Consider the following 22529-nt stretch of genomic DNA (forward strand, 5'->3'; position numbering starts at 1 on the left):
CTCTGAACCAGGGTTTCGTATTTCCACTATTATCTATAAAATACTAATGTAATGTTACCCTGGCTTCTGCTAAGATGGCTTTGAAAATGGGTGACGTGATAACAGTTATATTGTAATGTGATGTAATGCAATTGTTATTAATTTATAATATTGTTTATTTATCTACTAATAAATTATAAATTAAAAATTATTTAATTTCGAGACATATTGTTTATACTTTCTGATGGAAATTATTAATACAATTAAATTGACTCTTGTGTTATGATTATGTCATAAACTTGTTTCTAGCATCAGTAGGTATTTCAAAATTAATTTTGTTTGCAAGTTCAGATCTCAAGCAACCAAGCTTAACAGTATATTTTACTATTATACAAAATCCAAAATAGATACCACAGATATACTTTAATCGTGATAAATACTAAATGGTTTAAAATTTAAATAGATAATTGATTAATGATTATATTTTGAATTTTGAATTCAAAATGTTTGGATTACTTGGATATTTAATTTAATAGGTTTAAATGTTCCAAAATATTCGTTAATTATTTTTCTAATTTACAATTAAAACAATTGATACCTTATTTACATTAAATAAAGAACAAATATACTTATTAATTAAAAAATTTGTAATACAATTATTAAAATATATAGTTTAAAAGTCTCCTTTTGGCTAAGCACCGTGGATTAAGTTACTAAAAATTGAAGTAAAAATACTTCAGTTTTTTTAGTTATTGATATGATGTAATTAATCATTTTTAATTTCAGAAAATACTAAATAATGAACATGAAATTATTAAGTTTACCATGCAGATATACTTTCAGCAGGCATTTGTATTCCAGTTCTGTAAAAGACATTTTAAATACACAACCTGATGGTTGTAAGAAAAAATTAAAGGTAATACCTATCAAACAACTAAGTACCTATGAAATTAATTTTAATGACATTTTTAGTTAATATCAATCTTAGTTTTTTTCTTAAATAATATTATTACTTATGGGTATAAAAAATGAATATCTAAATAAATGTTTAGAAAAGTAAAATAGTTTTAAATTAATAGTTATTTATTCATTTTTAAACTTAATGTAGAAAAAATTTAAATGCATTTAGAAAATATTATTAAATGGTTAAAACTGAAAACACACACATTACAACAAACTACTTACAATAATGTTATAGTTAAATATGTTATATTGGTTATTTTTTTTAGTTATCTTATTTTTTTCTTATAAATACATCATTTTTATTATTATTTTATGATTGTATGCTTAAAATTAAAAAAAAAGTCCTGATTAATTGTATTTTACTAATAATTTTTTTATATTTGATTTTCAGGGTTGGGCAAGAGCAATGCGTAAAATGAAAAAAAATATATTTGTGGACTTAGATGATGGTTCTACACATCGTCATCTACAAGTAGTAATACCTAAAAATAAAATTCCAGATTCTTTGACCTATGGATGTTCTTTTGAAGCAGAGGGTGTCTTAGTTAAAAATCCTAGCGATCAACTTGAATTGGTAGCTGAATCTATTAATGTGTACGGCTCTTGTATTGTTGAAGATGGTTATCCATTTGGCCCTCGAAAAACTTACCACCCAGAATATGTAAGACAACATTTACATATTCGACCACGTACAGCAACATTTAGTAGTCTACTTAGACTCAGAGATAAACTGTCTAGTGCTGTTAGAAAAAGATTTGCTGAAGACAATTTTATAGAAATAAATGCTCCAGTGTTATCTTCTAATGATTGTGAAGGAGCTGGTGAAGTATTTGCAGTTAAACCGGATAGTGATGATTTGATTAAAGAAATGATTTCAAAAGATCATCAGTCACCTATGGAAGCTTTCTTTAATGGACAGACGTATTTAACAGTATCTGGGCAGTTGCATTTAGAATGTATGGCACGGGCTCTAACTAACGTTTATTCATTAGGGCCAACATTTAGAGCTGAAAATTCAAAGTCTAGATTACATTTATCAGAATTTTATATGATTGAAGCAGAACAAGCTTTCATTAACAATATAGAAGACCTCTTGAGCTCAATAGAAAAAACTACATCTACAGTTGTAAAACAACTATTGGAACAATCTAGCGATGAAATAGACCATTACAGAACAATCATTGGTGCTTCTAAAGACAATAACCCTGTGAACATGGTGAATGTTCCTTATGAAGTAATTAGTTACCAAAAAGCATGTGATGTACTAGAAAAAGAAAATTGTTTTAAAAATGAAATGATTCGTGGCAAGCCATTAGCTAAAGAACATGAATTGTTTTTAGTGAAATATAATGGTCAAAAACCAATTTTTGTCATAGACTGGCCTAAAGATTTAAAACCATTTTATGCTAAAGCTATACCTAATAATGAATCTCTGGTATGTTAAAAAAACAACTAATTAATAAACAAAATAATATATTTGTTTTAATTATATAGGTGTATGCTGTAGACCTATTATGTCCAAATGTTGGTGAATTATGTGGTGGAAGTGTGCGTGAAGACGATTATGATGTTTTAAAAGAAAAATTGTCTTTGGTAGGATTGGAAGACAAACTCAACTGGTATTTAGAATTGAGACAATTTGGTAATGTGCCTACTGCTGGTTTTGGCATAGGTTTTGAACGATTTCTTCAAGTTCTGTTAGATGTACAAAATATTAAAGACACCATTGCATTTCCTCGATGGCCACATAATTGTAAAATGTAATTCTTGAGTTTAATAAAACTTTTGTCTTTCTTATTATTTCTAGTTTATAATAAACTGTTTATTGTAATTACTATTCATTATTATTTAGTATGTTCTATCATAGTCAATTTGATTAACTTGAATAAATATTTTATTTTACATGTTATTCTGTTACTATTTTAATCTTATACTATTAATTGACAGGCGCTGTAGTACAAATGATCTGTAGTATTAACACAAAAAATATAAAAATACATAAAATAATGAGCATAATTCTTTATTGTAAACAAGAAATCCATCACAATATTAATAGTCAACAACAATATTGTATTAAAGTCGCTAAAAAAAAAAAAGACAAAACTAGTAATTAATAAGATAATGATTACTAATGATTTTTTTTTTTATTAATTAATTAAAAATATATTATACAAGCATAAGTATGTTATGTACGAATAAAAGGGAATCATTATTTTTATTTTTCTAATGGTGTATATTGTACATGGACTACCCACAAATCACAACTATTGTTTTTAACCCTGTGAATTGGAAATACATAAATCAAAATTTTCAAGTATTTTATTCAGTAAGTTAATAGTAGGAAATATTTTTTTTTAAAAATGAGAATAAAATCAATATTATAAAATTATAATTTATTTTTGGTAAAAAAAATCAACAATGTGAACAACTTAATCAAATATTTTATATTATAATAATATACAAACAAAATGTACTTTATATTATATTTATGAATATATAAATAATATATAATATCACATTTTAAGCACATACATTTACAAAATTTAAACAGGTATATATTATATACATTTAAAATATTATAATTTTGTAGGTTATTCACAACATAGACCATATATTTTTTTACATAATTGAACATAATCCAGACATTTCTTTGCCTTTATTAACTATTGGATATTCCTTAAGTTTTTTTGCGTTGTGCATCAGTCTAGGTTTCATATCCCTTTGTACTTTAGGAACCACTACAGTTTCCATCTCAAGCCCTGGTGGTGGAGGCTGATCAGGATCGATTTCCCCAAACGTTTGAGTGAAATCTTGTGGTGACTGTGGTTCAATGGGTGTGTTTTCAGTGAGGACAATTGGTTTTACAACAGGTGTGATTTTTTGACTTATGTTTATCTTGATTGTCCCCATTGCAGGAGCAACTGGAACATTCCATTCAGTGTCAGTATTTCCATCAATAGAACATGTCATTGTAGATACAGGAGATGGAGATTTAGGTTTAATTTCTTCAGATACAATTTCTTGAGTGATTGGGGGGGATGATGAACTGTTAACATTCTCAATAATAGGTTCATCTATTAATTTAGGTGATAAAACTTCGGTCACTTGAATAATTTCCATGGTATCAGGAATTTCCAAATCTTCATAATTCTTTGTATTCACATTTTCTTCAGTCGATGGTTCTTGAGAAACCGGTTCAGTTTGGATTACATTTTCAACTGCAATTTCTTCTTCACTTTCTTTTAGTTTAATTGGATCAGTTTCGGTAATTAATTCAGTTTCAGTTTCCATGCTGCTTGTTTCTGTATCCTTGTTTGTTTTCTTAATTGTTTCTTCCGTTTCCTTAATTGTTTCTGTTTCTTTAAATGTTTCTGTTTCCATAGCTGTTGTTTCTGTTTTTATAATAGTTTCTTTAAGTGGAACTACTTCTTTTTCTGTGACCGTTTCTAATTGTGTACCTATTTCTTGATTTCTAATTGGTTCTTTTTCCAACAATATTTCTCTTTTTATTATTGGATCTATCTCAGTTATCAGTTTTTCTTCCCTTTTCAATTTTAATTCTTCATTTTCTTCATCTTTAATTTTTATATCTTCTGCCAATTGCAGTTGTTGTTCATCTTTAATTTCAAGTTTTTGGCTTTCTAATTGTTTAGCTTCTTCAATAGCTCGATTTCTCTTACGAATTTTTTCCTCTCGAGTTTTCTAAAAACAAAATTAAATAATTTTTAAAATTTTAAATAAAAAATGATAATGAATTATTATAACTTACAATCATATCATCATAGCACATTGGATGATAAAGTCGTTTATCCTTTTCCACACAGTTTTTCAATTGCCATTCTTCATCTTTTTCGTTATAAAATTGTTCAAACTGATCATGACACAAATAACAGGCAGCCAATTCACTATTTTCACCAGCTGGAACACAAGGGACATTCTCTTCTTCCAACTTTTCATCTTCTTTAGCACCTTGTTCTGCTTGTATATCAAACCAGCTAGCAGCTAAAAGTGGTAAAAACTTGTTAAATGAATTGAGGAAAAAAAATGTCAGTATGAAAATTAATCAAATATACTATGCTTAGAATGTAGTTAACCAACAGTTTCAAAATAATAATAGTAATAAACATTTTTTAGGTGCAATGTTCAATAATATTTTAAAATATAACAACGTACAAATTAATCCCATTAATTCTCAACCAGTGTATAGCGACTCTCGTGTGTCATATAGTGGCATAATGATGATCAGTCTTTTTAATTTTAATATTATTTATAATATTTTTTAGTTGTAATTATCTTAATATGCATATATTTATTTAGATATGTTAATGTATGAAAAGGTTAAGAACCATTAAATTAATCAATAATACAATGAGTACATTAAATTTAATTAAATATAAATTAAAATATATTTTCTATAATCTGTTCAAAATGAAATTGTTACTTGGCTGCTAACTTGTAAGGATGGACGTGCGTGGCTTTACTACCATAGCAGGCGTATAGATAGTTGACTCGGTGGGGTTGACAAATGAGTGTTGTCTTACCGCCGCTCAATGAAAACTGGTTGCTGCCGAGTTACAATCTCATTTTGAACAGAGTATATATCAGAGCTGGACAAACTTGAGTTTATGTCATAAATCAGTAGTTATTAACCTTTTTAACCATGCGGCACACTTCATCTTCTACAAATGTTCATGGCATACTAATTCATATAATATGTGAAACATATTTTATATATATACCTATATATACAAATAAACACATACTAATAAAACTATTAATAGATTTTTCTATTCTTCAAGAGCGCTCACTGCAAACCAGTGCCGCAGTACACCGGTTGAAAACTATTGTCATAGATAATGTAGCAGCTCGAATCTTTTTATAAGACACAAATTTTTTTATTCTTAATTAATGACTGACTTGACATAGTTTTTGCATTCTACATATTTGGCTACACTTAATACCTTATTTTATTCACGCCAATTTAGAAGCTTTTTTCCTGCATTTTGGCTTTTACATAGTTTTCACTAGATTATACCCATATTATATTTAACCTGTTATATTTTATTATATTTGAAAACTATTAATTATTATCATTCAGAAAGTATGAAAAATGTTCAACTTTTATAAAGGAAATATTTTTTTCCATAGATAATGAAAAATAATATATCAATTACCTCTAGTAGTTTCATCTTCTTGTTCTTCATATTTACACCAATCACTAGTATCATAATACCATTTCCGTGATTGGACAGTTTTGCTTGCCATTTTTTCACGCCTATTTTGTCTAAAATGCCAATCTAAATGACTACTATACTTAATGGTAAACTCTGCAGTGAAACGAATTCCACAAGAACTGCACTGGATTCCTGTGTATAAATTGTGAATCAATCCTGGTTGTTTTCTGAAATAAAACCAATTATATTTATAACAAGTAAAATAAAATATAATTTATAACAAATAATTAATTAAAATATTATAGTACTAACTGTTTTAATGATAAAGGATCTGAAAAATCAACAGGTTTTATGGTTAAATTTTCAGCCTCCTTCTCTTTCTTTTTTAGTTTTGATTGAACAACTTCTTTTGGCTTGTCTTTTGGTACAATTCCACTGTCGACTAGCTTCTTAAATAACTCATTTATATCCATATCACTAGGTAAGACAGGAGGTGGTATTATAGGAGCAGACACTGTAGGTGGTACATAAGAACTTGTAACAGGTTCTAATTGTTGAGCAACATTAGGAAGTAGAGGTACTGATGCTGAGTCTGAAAATATTTAAACACAATTAAATACACAATGGTTTAGAACAATTTTGGCATTTTTATAACTCTTACTTGGTGCTAAAGAATAAGAAGAAGAGAATGGTTGTATAGGAAGTTGGTTAATATCATCATTTGGAGTTATTGTAGTCATTTCAAAACCAGTGAAATTTGGTGGCATAGGTGGAGCAGGAATTGGTGGTAAAGATTCGGCAGAAGAATCTTCAGTTAATACAACACCCATCATTTGAGAAATAGCAGCATAACCAGGTCTAATATTTGGTGGTAATCCTGTAAATCTTAAGTAATGCTTATTGCCTCTTACAACAATCGCTTGTGGAGGTCCATTATAGTTGACTTTGAACGGTTGATCATTAACCATAGCTCTCATTAAACCATCAATAAAACGAAAAATAAGTGCTGTGTTTCCCACATCAATACGCTGAGGTTTAGCATCTAAATAGACAGGTACGGTGTAAGAGTTATCAATAATAATAGCGATACGCCCAGCAACTAAATCTTGTCGCTTAGTGTTTCCTATATTAACTGAAGGAGGAGGTCCTTCAAGTTTAATAGATCTTTTAACACCACCAAGGTCTGTAAATATTGGAGAGCCACCAAAAAAACATTCGTAGAAATTGCCATCTAAATAAAGTTCTCGAGTTGGTGCACCTAACCGCACTCTATGAGGTTGACCATCCAATAAAAATTCTCTATCAGGACTATTGAAATGACACAAGACTGGAAAAAGATCATCAAATATAATATTTTTTGGAGGTCCTTGAAAGTATATCTCTCTAGGATCGTCCCATGATACAAAAGTAATTGCTGTTGGACCATAAAATCGTACTTCTCTTGATACGCCATCAATATTGATAGTTTTAGTAGCATCATGAGCAATCATATCCAATATTAGAGGATCTGAAGGAGGAATAACAGGAACTGTCCAATCGGGAGAAGAAGATGCAAATGGAGCAGTTGGTCTTGGCACTTCATACATCGGTGGCGGAACAAGAGATCTTGTAGAATGAGAATAATTTGGACGAGGTCCTCTAGACCAAGGTTCAATTCTATTTTGAGAGAATCTAGACCCATTTTCTTGTCTTGAATTCCAACTTTTATTATTTCTCCAAGTACGAGTTTTAGAATTTTCTTTTTCATTACGTTTAAATGTTGTTTTACGCCTTTTATATACAGCTCTATCCTCAGAATCTGATTTCTTATTAATTCTTTTTGATTCTTCAGAACCAGTAGAACAACTTTTTGAAGAACCATCGCTATCACTTCCACTGACATCACTAGGTTTTTTGTTAACAATGTTCCAAGAGCTAATCCCAGGACTATTTTCATCAACAGGTTTTTCAACAATAGTTACAGATTCTACTAAGGTCGATTTTAAATCAGTACTACTATTTCCATTTACCGGTAAAGCAATTTTCGGAATAGTAAATTCCTTTAACTTAGAATTAGTATCTTCTGTATTATTGACTTCTTCTAATTTTTCCACTTCAGACATTTCAATTACCTTTAACAATAAAATAAATATTTTAAAATTCTATAAATACACACAAAATACATTATTCATTAATACAATTCTATTAGAATGACATTATTCTTACCTGACACATTATTTTTTTATATTCATCAAAAGATATGCTTCCTGCATTTAAAGCTTCTTCAGCTTGTCTAAGAATGTGACTTTTATTGTTTTGTGTTGGTTTAGCTCTCATATCGACATCCATTGTATCATTGTTGTCAACTAATGTTTCATTTAATTCACAAGGAATTTTTTTGGCAGGAGACTTGTATGGTGTTTTAAATGTATCTGGTTTTATTTCCTTATATTTTGCCCAAGATTTACCAATCTCAGTATTCGATGTTTCAGATATTTGTGGTGGAGGTGGTGGTGTAGGTACAATAGGCGGAGCAGATAATGTACGTAAATCTACATCTTCGGCACCAAAGAGTCTGAAAATAATTTTTATTGATATTAAAATAATTATTAAACTAGTTAAAGCATATATAAACATTATACATGAACAGAAATATATCACTTAAATCTATATACTATAACATAAATTATTTAAAATTAAAACAGAAATTAAAGTTTTTGAAAACTTAATAATTAACTTTTATATTATTATTTAATACAAATGTATGGCATGTCTGATAAACAAGATAAGAATTCTATATGCATCTCTATTTATAATTAAAATAAAGCCTAGAACTAACGGTTTTCCATCTAAATTTATCAAAATCCACTATCTGACAATTATATTATGTTGTAGATAAGATTTTCAATACACAGTACTCATTTATTTATGATAGGAATTTAACTAACAAAACAAAATATTCACATACACGGAAACAACACCAATTGATTTCTTGTTGAATATGTTTACTTTAGAAATAAATATAAGTATAAAAGCAATAACAAGTAGATTTGCAAATGGTTATCAAAATTAAAATATAAATGTTACGACAAATAAAATATAATATAAGCTAAAAAAGAACTTTTTGAGATATATAATTATGTATATATTTTGTTTGTAGTATTAAAATATGAGGTTTAGATATAGATAATATAAATTACTATAAAAATTAATTCAACACACTAAAATTATTGAAAAATTGTAAATAAATTATCTGTATTAAGTATATGTATAAGTATAAGTATGAATAATTATTATTGAATAATTAACACAGTAATACTTAATTGCTTACTACTATTTAAATATTTTTTATTCTTATATTTGTTTAAATTTTTTACTTTTTTGAATGATAACATAGTTTTCTGAGTATTTTGATACATAAAAATCAAATTTAGGACAAGTAGTCTATGAGTTATACGTATTTAAAGTTTAGACAAGCGGAGTAATGGATATTTTGTGGGTACCCAAAAAAGTAAAAATTTAAAAAAATGTTTAAAAATATATTTTTTTTAATAAAAACGTTGTTTTTTAACAACTTGAAACTATGTAAAATCAGAATTTGAATATATGCATATAATGGGGTAAGCATGCTTAAAAATCATCTTACAAATAAAAGTAAATATTTTTCAAATCTATACAATTACCAAATAAAAAAAATATATTTAAATAATTTTATCATAAAACTAATTGATCAAAAGGTATTCAAAGATTCCAGTTAATGGTTTTTGATTGACATTTGACTTCTACCAAATCAATGCTAACTAAATACATACGTCGAATAAAATATCTATCGATAACATTTTATTTTCAAATATTATACATTTATAATCTATATATATATATATATTCACAGGAAACATTTCAGAAGTTTTTTTTTGGAATATATGTAAGTAAGTGGATTGACGAAAAATAAATATTGCTATCATCTATTAAATGCTATATAATAAAAAATATTTATTTATATTTTTACATGGAAATTATTAAAAAAAATGAATGTATTTTGAAATACAATTTAAAAAACATAAATTTATAACTTCATAATTGTTTGGATTATAGTTGTTTGGAACTAAATTCTAAACAATTCTTCAAATATAAGATATATGTAGATATTAAAATAATACTGTAATAAGAAAAAACAAAATGTTTTACGGTATTATTTTTTATATACAAATATCTTTTGTAAAACAATCGACTATCTTTTTTATTGGAATTAAAGATGTTTTGTGTCCAAATATATTTCATATCTATAACACTGAAGCCTGAAATACTAAAATACTAGAGTGGAGATAAATGTGCGAGACTAACTGTTTATATATTAAGTTTGTAATAATTTTCAACATTTAACAAATGCCATAAATTGAATAAAATTAATATAATATTTTATAGATAAAAGAAATCTTGAAATCAACTTTAAAACTTGTTATTTCAAAACAAAAATGTTCTAAATTGCCAGTTTGTTCCGAAAAAAAAAAACAATTTAAAAGTGTAATATTACAAAGTAAACAATATTTTAATATAATTATTTAGACATCCTGAATATATATTAATTAATATAATATAAAGAATATATTCTATTTAAATAAAAGTAAGAGCTATATAATTTTATTTGAGCTAATTATAAAAATTCTAGATCAGTGGTTCCCAACCTTATTATTCATTAACCACCCTTGTAAATTTACTAAAATCTTAAACCCCCTCCCTTAAATTAGTTTAGGCAAATATTTTTTTGTGAGCGGTACAAACAAATCATACAAAATATACAACTAGTTACTTTTATTATTTTCATCATTTTAAAAAATTATTGAAAATAAAAACCAAAATATTAATATAAAATATAAATAATACAAGTAAATTTAATGAGTAATTGGACTATTTTTTTCTTAAACTAATACAGTGATTTCAATTTTACACATTATTAAATAACATAATTTTTTTTTATAATTCCATCATCACTATATTCCCCCCGTTTGGGAACCGCTATTAGATTCTAAAATGTTACTTTTATATTAGTTATTAAGTGTACATAGTAAAAATTAAAGGAACTTACTCATCAATGATTTCTGATTTGCTCTTTTTTGCTGCAGGTTCAATATCATCAGTTTTGATTGAATCGGAGGTCCTCTTCACAGTCGGGACTTTAATTCTTAAGTCAATGTCATTTTGTTGTTTGATAATAATGTCTGCAAGAATACCTTTAATTTTCATAAAAGTTGAAATATATTTCTCGAACTCAAGTCAGATTTAGGAAATTTTATATATATATATGTATTTGTGTAATTTAAAGAAAAAACAATAGTAATTCATCTTAGGTAGTTGATTCTGAAGACAATTATTGTTAGTTAACTGTTGACAAATTAATTTTTTTTTTTTATGTAATTATATCAGTAATCGCATTCTAATGACTTAACTAAACAGTTTTTTAATTCTATGCCTGTTACCATTTTTATATTTTCATGGAAAATTATGAGAATGTTGTAATTGTCACAAACTAAAATCAACTTATAGACAAATATAATAAATTACATTTGAAGCATTTAATTTTAACCTCAATATTTTCTTAAAAAACAAAATTTAACTAATTCATAATAAATTTAGAAATTAACACTTTTTTCAGCTTTAACAAATCTGAAGTACCTTTTAAATCAAATTTTTGGATATGGGTAAAAATATAATACTAACTTATGAATAAAGTAAAGGTAGCCACTAAGAAAGTAAACCCCCTCAAAAAAATATACACTGTGGTAAGAACAATAGTGTTATTGTTTCACTAAGAATCTATAACACATAGAAATATATAATATAAAAACTATATATATTAACAAGTTTTGTTTTAAATTAACTTATTATTAATTTATAATACAATATAAAATATAGAATTTCAACAATTTGGTTGATTTATTTAATTATAAGATTAAATTCATATCTGTGCATAGATAAAAAAATATCTAATACTATAAATACATTTTCCATAAGTAAATAAAAACATTTTTTGTTTGTCTTATATTACAACCAATAAGCTGTATTTTATTAAAAGTAAAACAAAATGTTAGTCTTTAATGCACGAGGAAACGCAATGACTTAATTTGTATAATATATTGTAATAAAAAGAATACAATATCCACCAACATTTTGGCTGATGGTAAAATCAGATACAAGATGATAGGACTTTCTGGAAAGGTGAAATTGTTTTCATTTTATTATGGCGAAGAAAAGTATCCAGCAGTTTATTTAAAAATAACAACAAATCGCCAACATTGATTTTTATGATAAAATATAACTGATCAGACATTATTATCTTACTTTGATTGGATTTTACAGCATGAGTGTCTGAGTCATTTTTCATTTCTAATGGTGTTGTAGCAGCAGTTGATGGATCAGGGGATTTTTTCATTGTTTGCATATAGATACGAAGACGTTTTAAAGAATCAGAATCTTCTAGAGAATCAGTTTTTTCTAGTTCAGAGGTATTTTCAGAACTTTTGATATCAGCTTCATTCACTACTCCAGTAATTAAGTCTTTTTCTTTAGAAACATTTATGTCAATAGCTTCATGACTAGGAAGAATTATATCATTTTTAGGTTCCTCTTTGAACAATTTATCTTCAATCTTAGGCAGTATTGCACATTTTGTAGTCACTGCTTCATCCTGTTCTTCAGCTTTTATATTTGATAATATTACATTCTTTTTCTTTAAGTCCAGTTCTTTAATATTTTTTTTTCATCTCTTCTTTTGTGATATTTTTCATCTTTTATGCTTCTTTCTTTGCGGTCAGCTTTTTTATGTGGCTTTCTTGATAGTTCTTTTTTAGAAGGTGGACAGCTTGGACTTCTTTCTTTTCTTTTTGATTCACGGTGTTTACTATTGTCTCTTTTGGGTTTATCAAGTTTTTTATCATCTTTATTTTTAATAATTGGTTGTTTAACATCATTAGTTAGTGATGGCGATGGCTTTACAGCAGTTTCAACTTTTCTTAAGCGTGGATCGCGGTTTAGAGTTTGTAATAATTGTGTACTGACAGGGTTGATTTTAGCAATTGGTTGGTTGATATTGTATATTGGACTGGAAACAACCTATACAAAATAAATGTCAATTTATTTATTTATAATATATTTATTAAATAATTAATTAAAAATTACCATTTCTGTACTTTGTTGTTGCGGTACAAATGGTTGTGGAGGATTTTTAAATGATTGTTGTACTGAAGGCAAAGATGTTGGTTGGAATTTTTTAGAAGGTGAAACAATAACTTTAATTGGCATTGAAGGTGACTCAGAACCAATAGAAGATACGTCCATAATTTTAACGGGATTCTCAGTTACTCTTCGAGGATTTTCAGATGACTGAATTTTTGCATATATTTCTTCATTTGAAGGTGAAATACTCACTGTCGAAGATGATGCACTTGCGTTAAAAGCATTCTGTAATTTTTTATAAATAAATAACAATTTTAAAATGAATACAAAATATAAAATATATTTACTTTTGATAGATTTATCTTGTTCATTGATCTTTTTTTTTGAATTTCAATTTGATTTTTGGTTTGCAATAATTCTAGTTCCAATTTTTTTTGCTGTAGCTCAAGTAGCTCCTTTTGTTTTTTAATGAACTTTTCCCGTAATGATACCTCATCTATATCATTGTGTATAATAGGTTGTACAGGTTTTGGCGTTTCAGTATGATTAACCTAAAAAACTAAAACATGCTTAATACTGACAACTATACTTCTATTGAACCAAGTTTACATGGTGTTTGAATCACCGATTGAATAATTTTCAATATCTTATTGCTAAGTTATCAAATGCTATTAAGTTAAATAAAAATAGCTTTGTATATTTCACATTGTAAAATGTAACCGTAATTCATACCATGTAAACCAGGCAATAAAAAATTAAAATTATATACATTATTTAAAAATTTTGGATTAACATGAATGTTTGGTGGAGCAGCACTCAACGGCCAATTTTTATCAATTGAATGAATCATTACATCGAGAGCATGAAGTTTTGTAGGTGTTACAACTTCATTCCACGTAGAACGTAATTTATACATATTTCCTCTAGTTTTTTCATCAACCTAAGATAAAACAAATATTATAGAAAAAATTGCACAAAGTAAGTTAATAATATATAATATAATATTTACTTTAATGAAAGTGCTAGCAAAAAGTTTCTCAATATTTTGAACGAAAAGTGGTGTATATGGCTGTCCAATGTTTTTCATGACTGAGTCAATTAAGTAAAGCACTGGTAACTTGCTGTCGGCTTGCACCTGAATATAATTAATATTAAATGTAAGTTTAAAAACAAACCTGAACAATGGTTTCATCCTTGCGGTCCTCCACACTCTTCCAGAGTATCTTCTAGAATTCTCCATTATGTGCAGATAAAGGAAACCACTTTGATCTCAATAAATATAACACTTGTTATTTTAATTTTGATCATATATTTATAGATTGTGTTAATTGTTTTTATTCTATTTTATTTTTTTATATAACAAAATAAATAATTTACAATGAACCAAGTACTATAACTACAATATACATTGCAAATTTTATTTTTACCCTAATGTTTCCTAGTAAATCAAGAATATGTTATATACCATGGTTAGATCTATTATCAATTCAATTAGGCTACCAAAAAAAAAAATAGAATAAGCTATTATTCATAGATACTATCATTTTCATAATTGTATGAATAAGTAAAAAAAAAAAATTATAATAATAAGATGTATTTTAATACTACTGTGATTTTATTTAGGACTAATCACAAGTAAAAATACAGTAATTGGGTAAGCCAAGATTAATTCCCATGTTTTTTAAAGGGAAATATTATTTAAATTTATAAAACCGACTGGAATCTCTAGGTTTCCACGTGACTAATATAAAGAAAACTCAAGAACTCACTTAAATACAGTTAACATAATATTAAATGTATGTATATTAAGTACAAATGACAATTGAAAAATGATATAATTTAAATTAATTGATTATATCAAACTAACATACTAAACATATTTATGATTGTAAGATATGTATGAGGTAGTTTGACAATGAATGTTTAAAAATATTGTTTATTTTATTTGAAAATAAACTGTATATACAAATAATAATTGTGTCAACAAGAAGAATATAAATTGTATAAAATTCTAATTTTTTTATAATAAAAAATAATTTGATTAATAATACTTTAACTTAATTATTACAATAAAAATAATATAAATATTATTTATTGTATTAATAACAATATTCAAAATAAAATATGAATTCAAAGCATAATACAAGTTTAATTACAGCAATTTTGGTTAGTAAAATAATTTTAAAAATCAATATACATGATACATATATTATTTTTAAGACTAAATAGCTGATATTTGTCAAGTATAAATAGTCTAGAACAATTGTTTTAATGTGATATTTATAAAATTATTTTTATTTTTATTATGTTATAGGGTAATAAGCTTATAAATTCAACATACTCATATTATTATGTATAATTAAATATTTTGATAAAATTAAGTTCTCAAAGCTACATAATGTACATCATAAAAGAAGGAAATTCTACAGGCTCCATTAAAATATTATTGGTTAATATATTAATGGTAAAATTTGTATCAACTGAGGTAATATTAATATGAATTCATTTTATTTGAGGATGATAATTCTAGTTTTTTACTATGTTAAAAAGACAAAAATTAAAGAAAATAAATGTCTACAATATTATAATTATAATAGTTGTAAATAATCAGAAACTTAATAAAACATATAATATGTTTATGACAAAATAAAAATTATTTTTGTACTAGTGTTGTATGCAACCATGCCAATATACAGAAGAAATCTTGCAATTGATATTAATATAAAATAAATATTATATATAGAATGTATTTAGGATTTTTTTGAAATTATACATTTAACTAGCTTATAATCTACATAGTATACATAGTCATTCATTTTAAAATAATTAAGATTTAATTTTTTGATGTGATAACAACCTATGTATATTTATACATAGGTTGATTAAGTAGTTTAAATATTCAGATAAAATAGTATTATTGACAAATTCGACCAAAAGTAATCATAACTGTAAGTTAAATTTAATTTATAGGTTAAAACAAATTATTAAAATACTGATATCATTTCTTTTTCTTTTTTTTAAGAAATGTAAAAACTATCTGTTAATCATATTTTAAAAATAAACGTTGCATTACTACATAATGAATATATATATATATATATCTTACTTATCAGAAAGAAAAAACTACATATTCTTTTTAAAGAATTGTAATGGACTAAACAAAAAATTATTACTGGTAACCATACTATACAACACTAGCACCACCTTCTTAAAAAAAACGTAAATAATATAACCATATATCGTTAAGAAAGAAAACAATTTTCGTATTATATAGTTAATAACACAAATTTTAACTATTTTAAATGATATGAATTACTGTTAATAGTATTGTATGTCATTATAATATATTAGGTAGGAAATTTTTTAAAGTTGATTAAGAATTAATAATTACACGTCTAGTATTTACTCAGTGTTTGTATACGTTTTAAAAATAAAAGTAAATATCCACTTGTAAAACTTATATCTGTAAAGTAGTATTTATATAATGTTTGTAAAATTTACAACACCTAATATAATTAGATTTCTTTTACTAATTGAGACATAATTTAGAAATTAAAATCAATGCTTTTAATAATGAAAAAATATGGCTAATTTTATGTACACACAGAAAATACACTTGTTGAAGCAAATTATAAAACACAATATATCATTTAACATAATACTATATAATGTCACATAACAATTTATTGTCCAAAGAAAAAATAACTTTTATTGCTCTAAAACCAGTATAACACAACTTTATTTTCGGGATAGATAAAACCTTTATATATTTATTTATTATGTTCTTCAATTTTTCAACTACATTTTAATATTTGTACTAACTAGAACAAACAAGGTCAGGAATAAAATAAAACCCTTGATTGAAACTCTAGGGTGTTCAATTTTATGTTTATTCCATACTAAACACACAATATATACGCAATCAAAATTAGTTATGATCACTGTCTTTTTGATACCTACCTCTATGTTTTATTACTAAATGTAGTAAATAACATAAAGGCGAAACTTCAAATTGTATATCTCATTCAACCAGATTCACAAAAATCCATTATTTTCTGTGCAATTTTGAAGTGGTCAAACTTGAAGTCTTCTGGAGTTAGATTATCTCCAAACACAAATAAGATAAAGCATTTTTTTTTAAAAATGATCATCCTTTCAACTTAAAATTTTGTATCTTTACCAATATTGTTATGTATTGAGTATAGGTGTCATAGATGTAAAGCAAATGTTAAAGAAACATTATTAATCAACTTTTAGATTTTATTTACACTCTCAAAAAAATTATATTAAATACAGCACTAGTATTATAATTTTGTTTCATTTACAATACATGTTTGCTAATAAACCTATTATATTAAAAAGAAACCATTTATTTTTCATATTCTTACTGAGCTTTTCAAAAAATATTAACCAGATATTAAATAAAAAGAAAAAAGAAAAAAAAGAGGACCAAAAAGGACGTAAACCATATTTAGTCACATCATATATTTTTATTTCATGTCGTTTAAATATTGTAAATATTCACATATATTTGTACTTTAACTAAATATATGTCACCATAGCCAGAGGGATGATTTCAGCAGTCATTATCCAAAATCTGCATATCAAGCAATCTGAATTCATTAATGTAGACATTAGATATTCTACTACAAATAAAATATTTCCAGTAACATTACATTTAAATTATATTAGGTAGGATCAATATGCTTAAGAGCAAATAATTTGGGTTCATAATGCAGTGAATATCCCTCTGTTATGACTTTAAAATATTCATTACTATTATAAAGTTTAAAAACCTTATGCAGTTGTCTTTCAATACACTGTACAATGATTGGCGCATAAGCTGAGTTCTCTTCGGCCAGCATTGTCAACATGTTAATCAAAGGCTTGCTATTGATGTTGAGGTCGGCCAAGGCATTAAAATATTCTTCTGCTACTTCTTTTTCCTTGGCAGTCATTGTAGATTTTGTTTTGTCCAGATTAAAAGTTTCGATACTTCCACCACTATAACAAAAATTTTAAATATACATTAGCGATTATTTCAAAAGTAATAAATATAAATATAGAAGCAAGGCGGTTTATTTATGTGTTTTCAATTTTAAATAATTTGATAGTAACACAAAACAAAAATATATTCACCAATAATAAAAACCCAATGTAATTTTTTATTGTTGATAATACTGACATATCAAGTTTCAAAATACAATACTTGTTAATTCAAAATGAATAGATGAAAAATACAGAGAAAATATCGAAATTAATTTAACTATTTTTCCATCTTTAATATTATCACATATTTTAATATATTTATAAGAATGATATAGATGTCATTATTAATTATTAATATACAATATATGTATAATCACAGGGAAAACTCAATGTCAATAACAAACTGTATGAATATTAAATATCTTTATTATTCTGACTATTTTACACCAAAACAAAATTTAAAGAGATTATTGCCATGGATTATGAATAACATAATAATATAAATAATATATATTAATAAATAAATTGTAATGTATTAATATTTCAGACTCTAGAATATAGGATTATAATATCAATATTCAATATCTAATGGATTATTGGCAATTTATTTTTTTAATATCTGTAATATTTATAAAAAAACTAATAACGGTTATATTTATTAGTATAATAATTTAAATTGGCTCGTATTGGCTATATTAAGTTAGATATTTTTAAATGCAAAACATTTATATTAAAAATTATATAATTGTCTGTTGCAACAATTCTTCATTTTTCTATTGTTCAATAGAATATACGTATTTTGTTGTAATTAAATTGTTTTACAGTCATATCGAGCAATTTCATTTTTAATAACTCATTATCTCAACTAAATTGACGTTATAACATTATTTTAAGCACTCAATTACTAACACTAAATTTTACTATACCATAAAAAAGTGACTCTCGCTCAAATACAATAAATAAATATAATACACTATAAAAAGAGATTATTGAAGAAAACTATTAGATACCTATACTTTGATTTTAATTATTAAAAAATAAATAAATAAAAGTTCAAAAAAACTTAATTAGGGTTTCTTTGGTCATTTATAAAGTAACAAACTATAGTACAGTCAAGATTATTTTGTTACAACATTCTAAGTAAGTTTCACTTATATCAGTGAAAATTAAAAATACCACGGAATATTTAAACTGTACATAAGTATAAAATCAATGATACAACTATGAGATTTAAAATCACTTATTATTTTGTGTATAAATACAGTATAAAAGTATTTAAATATGTTAACTTAAATTTATATTTATTGTTATATGTAAGGAAAGTATTTTTTTAAATTATTACAATGCTTAAAACTATATGTATCGGAATATCACTGAGTTATGGTTATCATATTTTAGCAAACATATAAACAGATTCTCATTTATATAGGTGAATATATGTATAGTAAATAGGAACTTTAATTGAATAAATAGACTTATGCTGCTGCCCGGATACACATTTTAAATTTAAACCGAGAAACATGCTTTGAACAAGGAAAAATATTTGTTTTAATATATCTACATTATCATAACTAAAACTAAAATTTAATATAAAAACGTATTTATAACAATTGGCTGAAAATGTTTAACTTTAAGAATTAGGTACTCAACATCCAAAAAATAATTTTGAAAGTGTAAAAACTTAAAAATGAATGACTTTTAATTTTTTTACTTTTTGCATTAAATGTTTATATTGATAATGTAATTTGTGTAGTTAAATAGAGTTTTCTTTCTTTTAGGATTACTGGACAGATGTTTTTAATTTGAATCAAAGTAATGATAATTGATAATTTTATTCATTGAATGATTAGTAGTGATAAAACGTAAATATTAACTGTTTAATTTGAATAAGGAATATAAAAAGTACCTAAATAATGATTATACACAATTAGTATAATTATTTTCATTACTATCGGGGTAGGTATCACATACAGTCATAAAATATGCATCAATTTATAAAAAATATTTTGTTTATAATAATAATAGCTGGGATAATACTATTTTAAGTTCCATTAGGTATCTAAGTAAATACAAGAAAACTCTGTGTCAGACAATACTGTATATCACAATTAATATATTAATTTAATAATAATTTCAATTGACTAAAAAAAATTGAAAATTAGAAGCTTAATAATAACCACAATTCTGTTATTTTAATGAAAACATGTAGTTTGTTATTATTTACTTAATACTTATTAGTTATAATTTTGTTATATTGTTTGTCAACGAATAAGTTGAATAAGATCAACTAAAAGAATATTTAAAGTAGGTACTAGAAAATTCATTATATTTAATGAACCATACTTTTATTAATGCAAAGGTTTTAAAACTTTGCATAACTTAAGTTGGTTTATAAGTCAGATATTAATTCAGAGATCTAATAAAATAAATTATCGAATATCAAAAAATATTTTTTGTTCCAGCTCTACTAATATTTTTAAGATAGTATAATATTATAATAAACCCTTTCAATATTGATTAAAATGTATGCAAATGAGAATAAGAGTCAAAAATTAAACTAACAGAATTAGTAAACTAAGCATTAAAACTTTATTTTAGTATAACCTCAATAAGATTATCATAATAAATCGGCAATTTTAACAACAATTCTTGATATAGTAGTATGTACTATAGATATTATCTACCTGATATAATATTATTTTCAATTATAAAACAGATAGATCTGTTGAAATATTTTTATATTAATGTATGTATATAAATAATTATCTATATATATAATAGGTAAGAACAATAAAGTAGATATATTAATCTTATAATAAAAATAAAAATTATACTTAATACATGATCTGCATAATATGGAAGAAATTTAATTCACCATGTTAATCTTATAAATAGGAAACAACATATTTAAATGCAAATTGCTTTTTTTTTAATGTTTGGAAATATTGCTTTACAAGCATAAAGTTCATTTCATACATCGAGGAATTAAAAAATGTACCTTATTTTACATTTTTTGAACTTTTTTTGTTTTCAAGTAATTTGTATAAAGGAATTGATAAAATTCGATAAAAGTATAAAATATATCTATATCTAAATTGTGTATTCATTTTTTGGAAATAAAAAATTTTTTTCTGAGTAAAAAAAAACCAAATATTTAAGAATAAAAATTTAAATAATTAAATAAATTTTTTTTTAAGGGATTTTGTTGTTTTTTAGAGTATTTAAATCTGTTTCCTACTTATAAAATAATACTCGGAAATATTAATCGAGTTGTACATGTACTTACATTGTTAGTCTTTTATCAGTAAGGGTATCATAAAATATTGATTATTGTATGGTTGCCGATATTTCAGTAATAAGTATTTATTAAATAACATATAAACAGATACTGAATTTCAATATGGTTTTAATAATTTAATTAAAGTAAACTTAGTAGTAATACTCGACCATGTTGATAAAATAAAAAACAAACATAAAAAATAAGTACACAGATGACCATATTTGTGTTATCTCTGTAAGGCTTGCGCGATTGTCTACGTTGGATGTTCTCTCAACTACCCGAGGTCGACATTCGACAAAATCGTAATACCAAACTACTACGACAACAAACGATCGGGTTGCCGTCGAAATGGGGTGTGAAAAACAATCGGAAAAGATGTGGAACGATGTACGGTTTCGAAATGCTCGTACCAGATTGCGGGTGAACAAGATATGGCACACCGTCATGGCTGCCGCCTACTCTCGGTTTCGCACTATGACAAAAGCTCAACTCCCGAGTCATTAACACTTTATAGAATTCCAAATGTTATATAATACATTGCCGAATATGCGATAATCATCATTATGAATCTACTCACCGGAATACGATTACACGCCGACACGGCGATCGGATGATGAGCCGTCGGTTCGTCAAGTCTTCGAAGCTCGAACGCGTCAGCGGTTGTTGCGATTTTCTCTCATGTCCAACGCCCGCTGCTCAAAAAAGACGACGACGAAAGAATAAGTAACAACTACAATATGATCAATATGTGAATAATAAATGTATTCAACGTAACAATTAGTTATTTTTAATACATTAATTTTCGACAAATCGAGTAGTTGTAAAACGCTATGCGCATATGCCCAGATTGCGAAGCAGAATGTCGAATGTCGTATATTGAATAATTTTCACAAGATGGCGGACGATCGCCCGATGTTCTAACGTACACACTCACGCACGCGCATACGGTTGCTTACGGTTTCGTTGAGTGGGATGTCTATTCGAGGGGGGGT

At 25.6% G+C, this 22529-nt stretch overlaps 2 protein-coding genes across 3 annotated transcripts; one reads left to right on the forward strand and one right to left on the reverse strand.

Moving 5' to 3' along the window:
- Positions 1–209: 209 nt before the first annotated feature.
- On the forward strand, positions 210–3267 carry LOC113550043 (probable asparagine--tRNA ligase, mitochondrial). 2 transcript variants are annotated; one of them, XM_026951643.1, is made up of 4 exons: positions 210–293; positions 766–895; positions 1334–2377; positions 2437–3267. In XM_026951643.1, the coding sequence occupies exons 2-4, from the start codon at positions 779–781 to the stop codon at positions 2704–2706; spliced, it is 1431 nt and encodes a 476-aa protein (XP_026807444.1). In that variant the 5' UTR covers positions 210–293; positions 766–778; the 3' UTR covers positions 2707–3267. The 2 variants fall into 2 exon arrangements, with proteins under 2 accessions (XP_026807444.1, XP_026807443.1); XM_026951642.1 differs by lacking the exon at positions 210–293 and adding an exon at positions 551–704.
- A 194-nt stretch (positions 3268–3461) lies between these two features.
- Positions 3462–22439, reverse strand: LOC113550377. Its single transcript, XM_026952147.1, is given in 15 exon segments — positions 3462–4644; positions 4712–4944; positions 6117–6343; positions 6429–6708; positions 6778–8227; positions 8322–8670; positions 11182–11326; positions 12435–12854; positions 12857–13205; positions 13272–13553; positions 13616–13819; positions 14038–14208; positions 14278–14403; positions 18065–18272; positions 22115–22439. Coding segments are annotated over 14 exon segments (5481 nt in total). The 5' UTR covers positions 18227–18272; positions 22115–22439; the 3' UTR covers positions 3462–3561.
- Positions 22440–22529: the final 90 nt, after the last annotated feature.

Source organism: Rhopalosiphum maidis, chromosome 1 (assembly GCF_003676215.2).
Source record: "Rhopalosiphum maidis isolate BTI-1 chromosome 1, ASM367621v3, whole genome shotgun sequence".
Classification (NCBI taxonomy): domain Eukaryota; kingdom Metazoa; phylum Arthropoda; class Insecta; order Hemiptera; family Aphididae; genus Rhopalosiphum; species Rhopalosiphum maidis.

Coding starts and splice junctions, on each gene's coding strand:
- LOC113550043 (XM_026951643.1), top strand. CDS start 779: ATGAACATGAAATTATTAAGTTTACCATGCAGATATACTTTCAGCAGG. Junction 896..1,333: donor GTTGTAAGAAAAAATTAAAG/GTAATACCTATC, acceptor TTTGATTTTCAG/GGTTGGGCAAGAGCAATGCG. Junction 2,378..2,436: donor TACCTAATAATGAATCTCTG/GTATGTTAAAAA, acceptor TTAATTATATAG/GTGTATGCTGTAGACCTATT.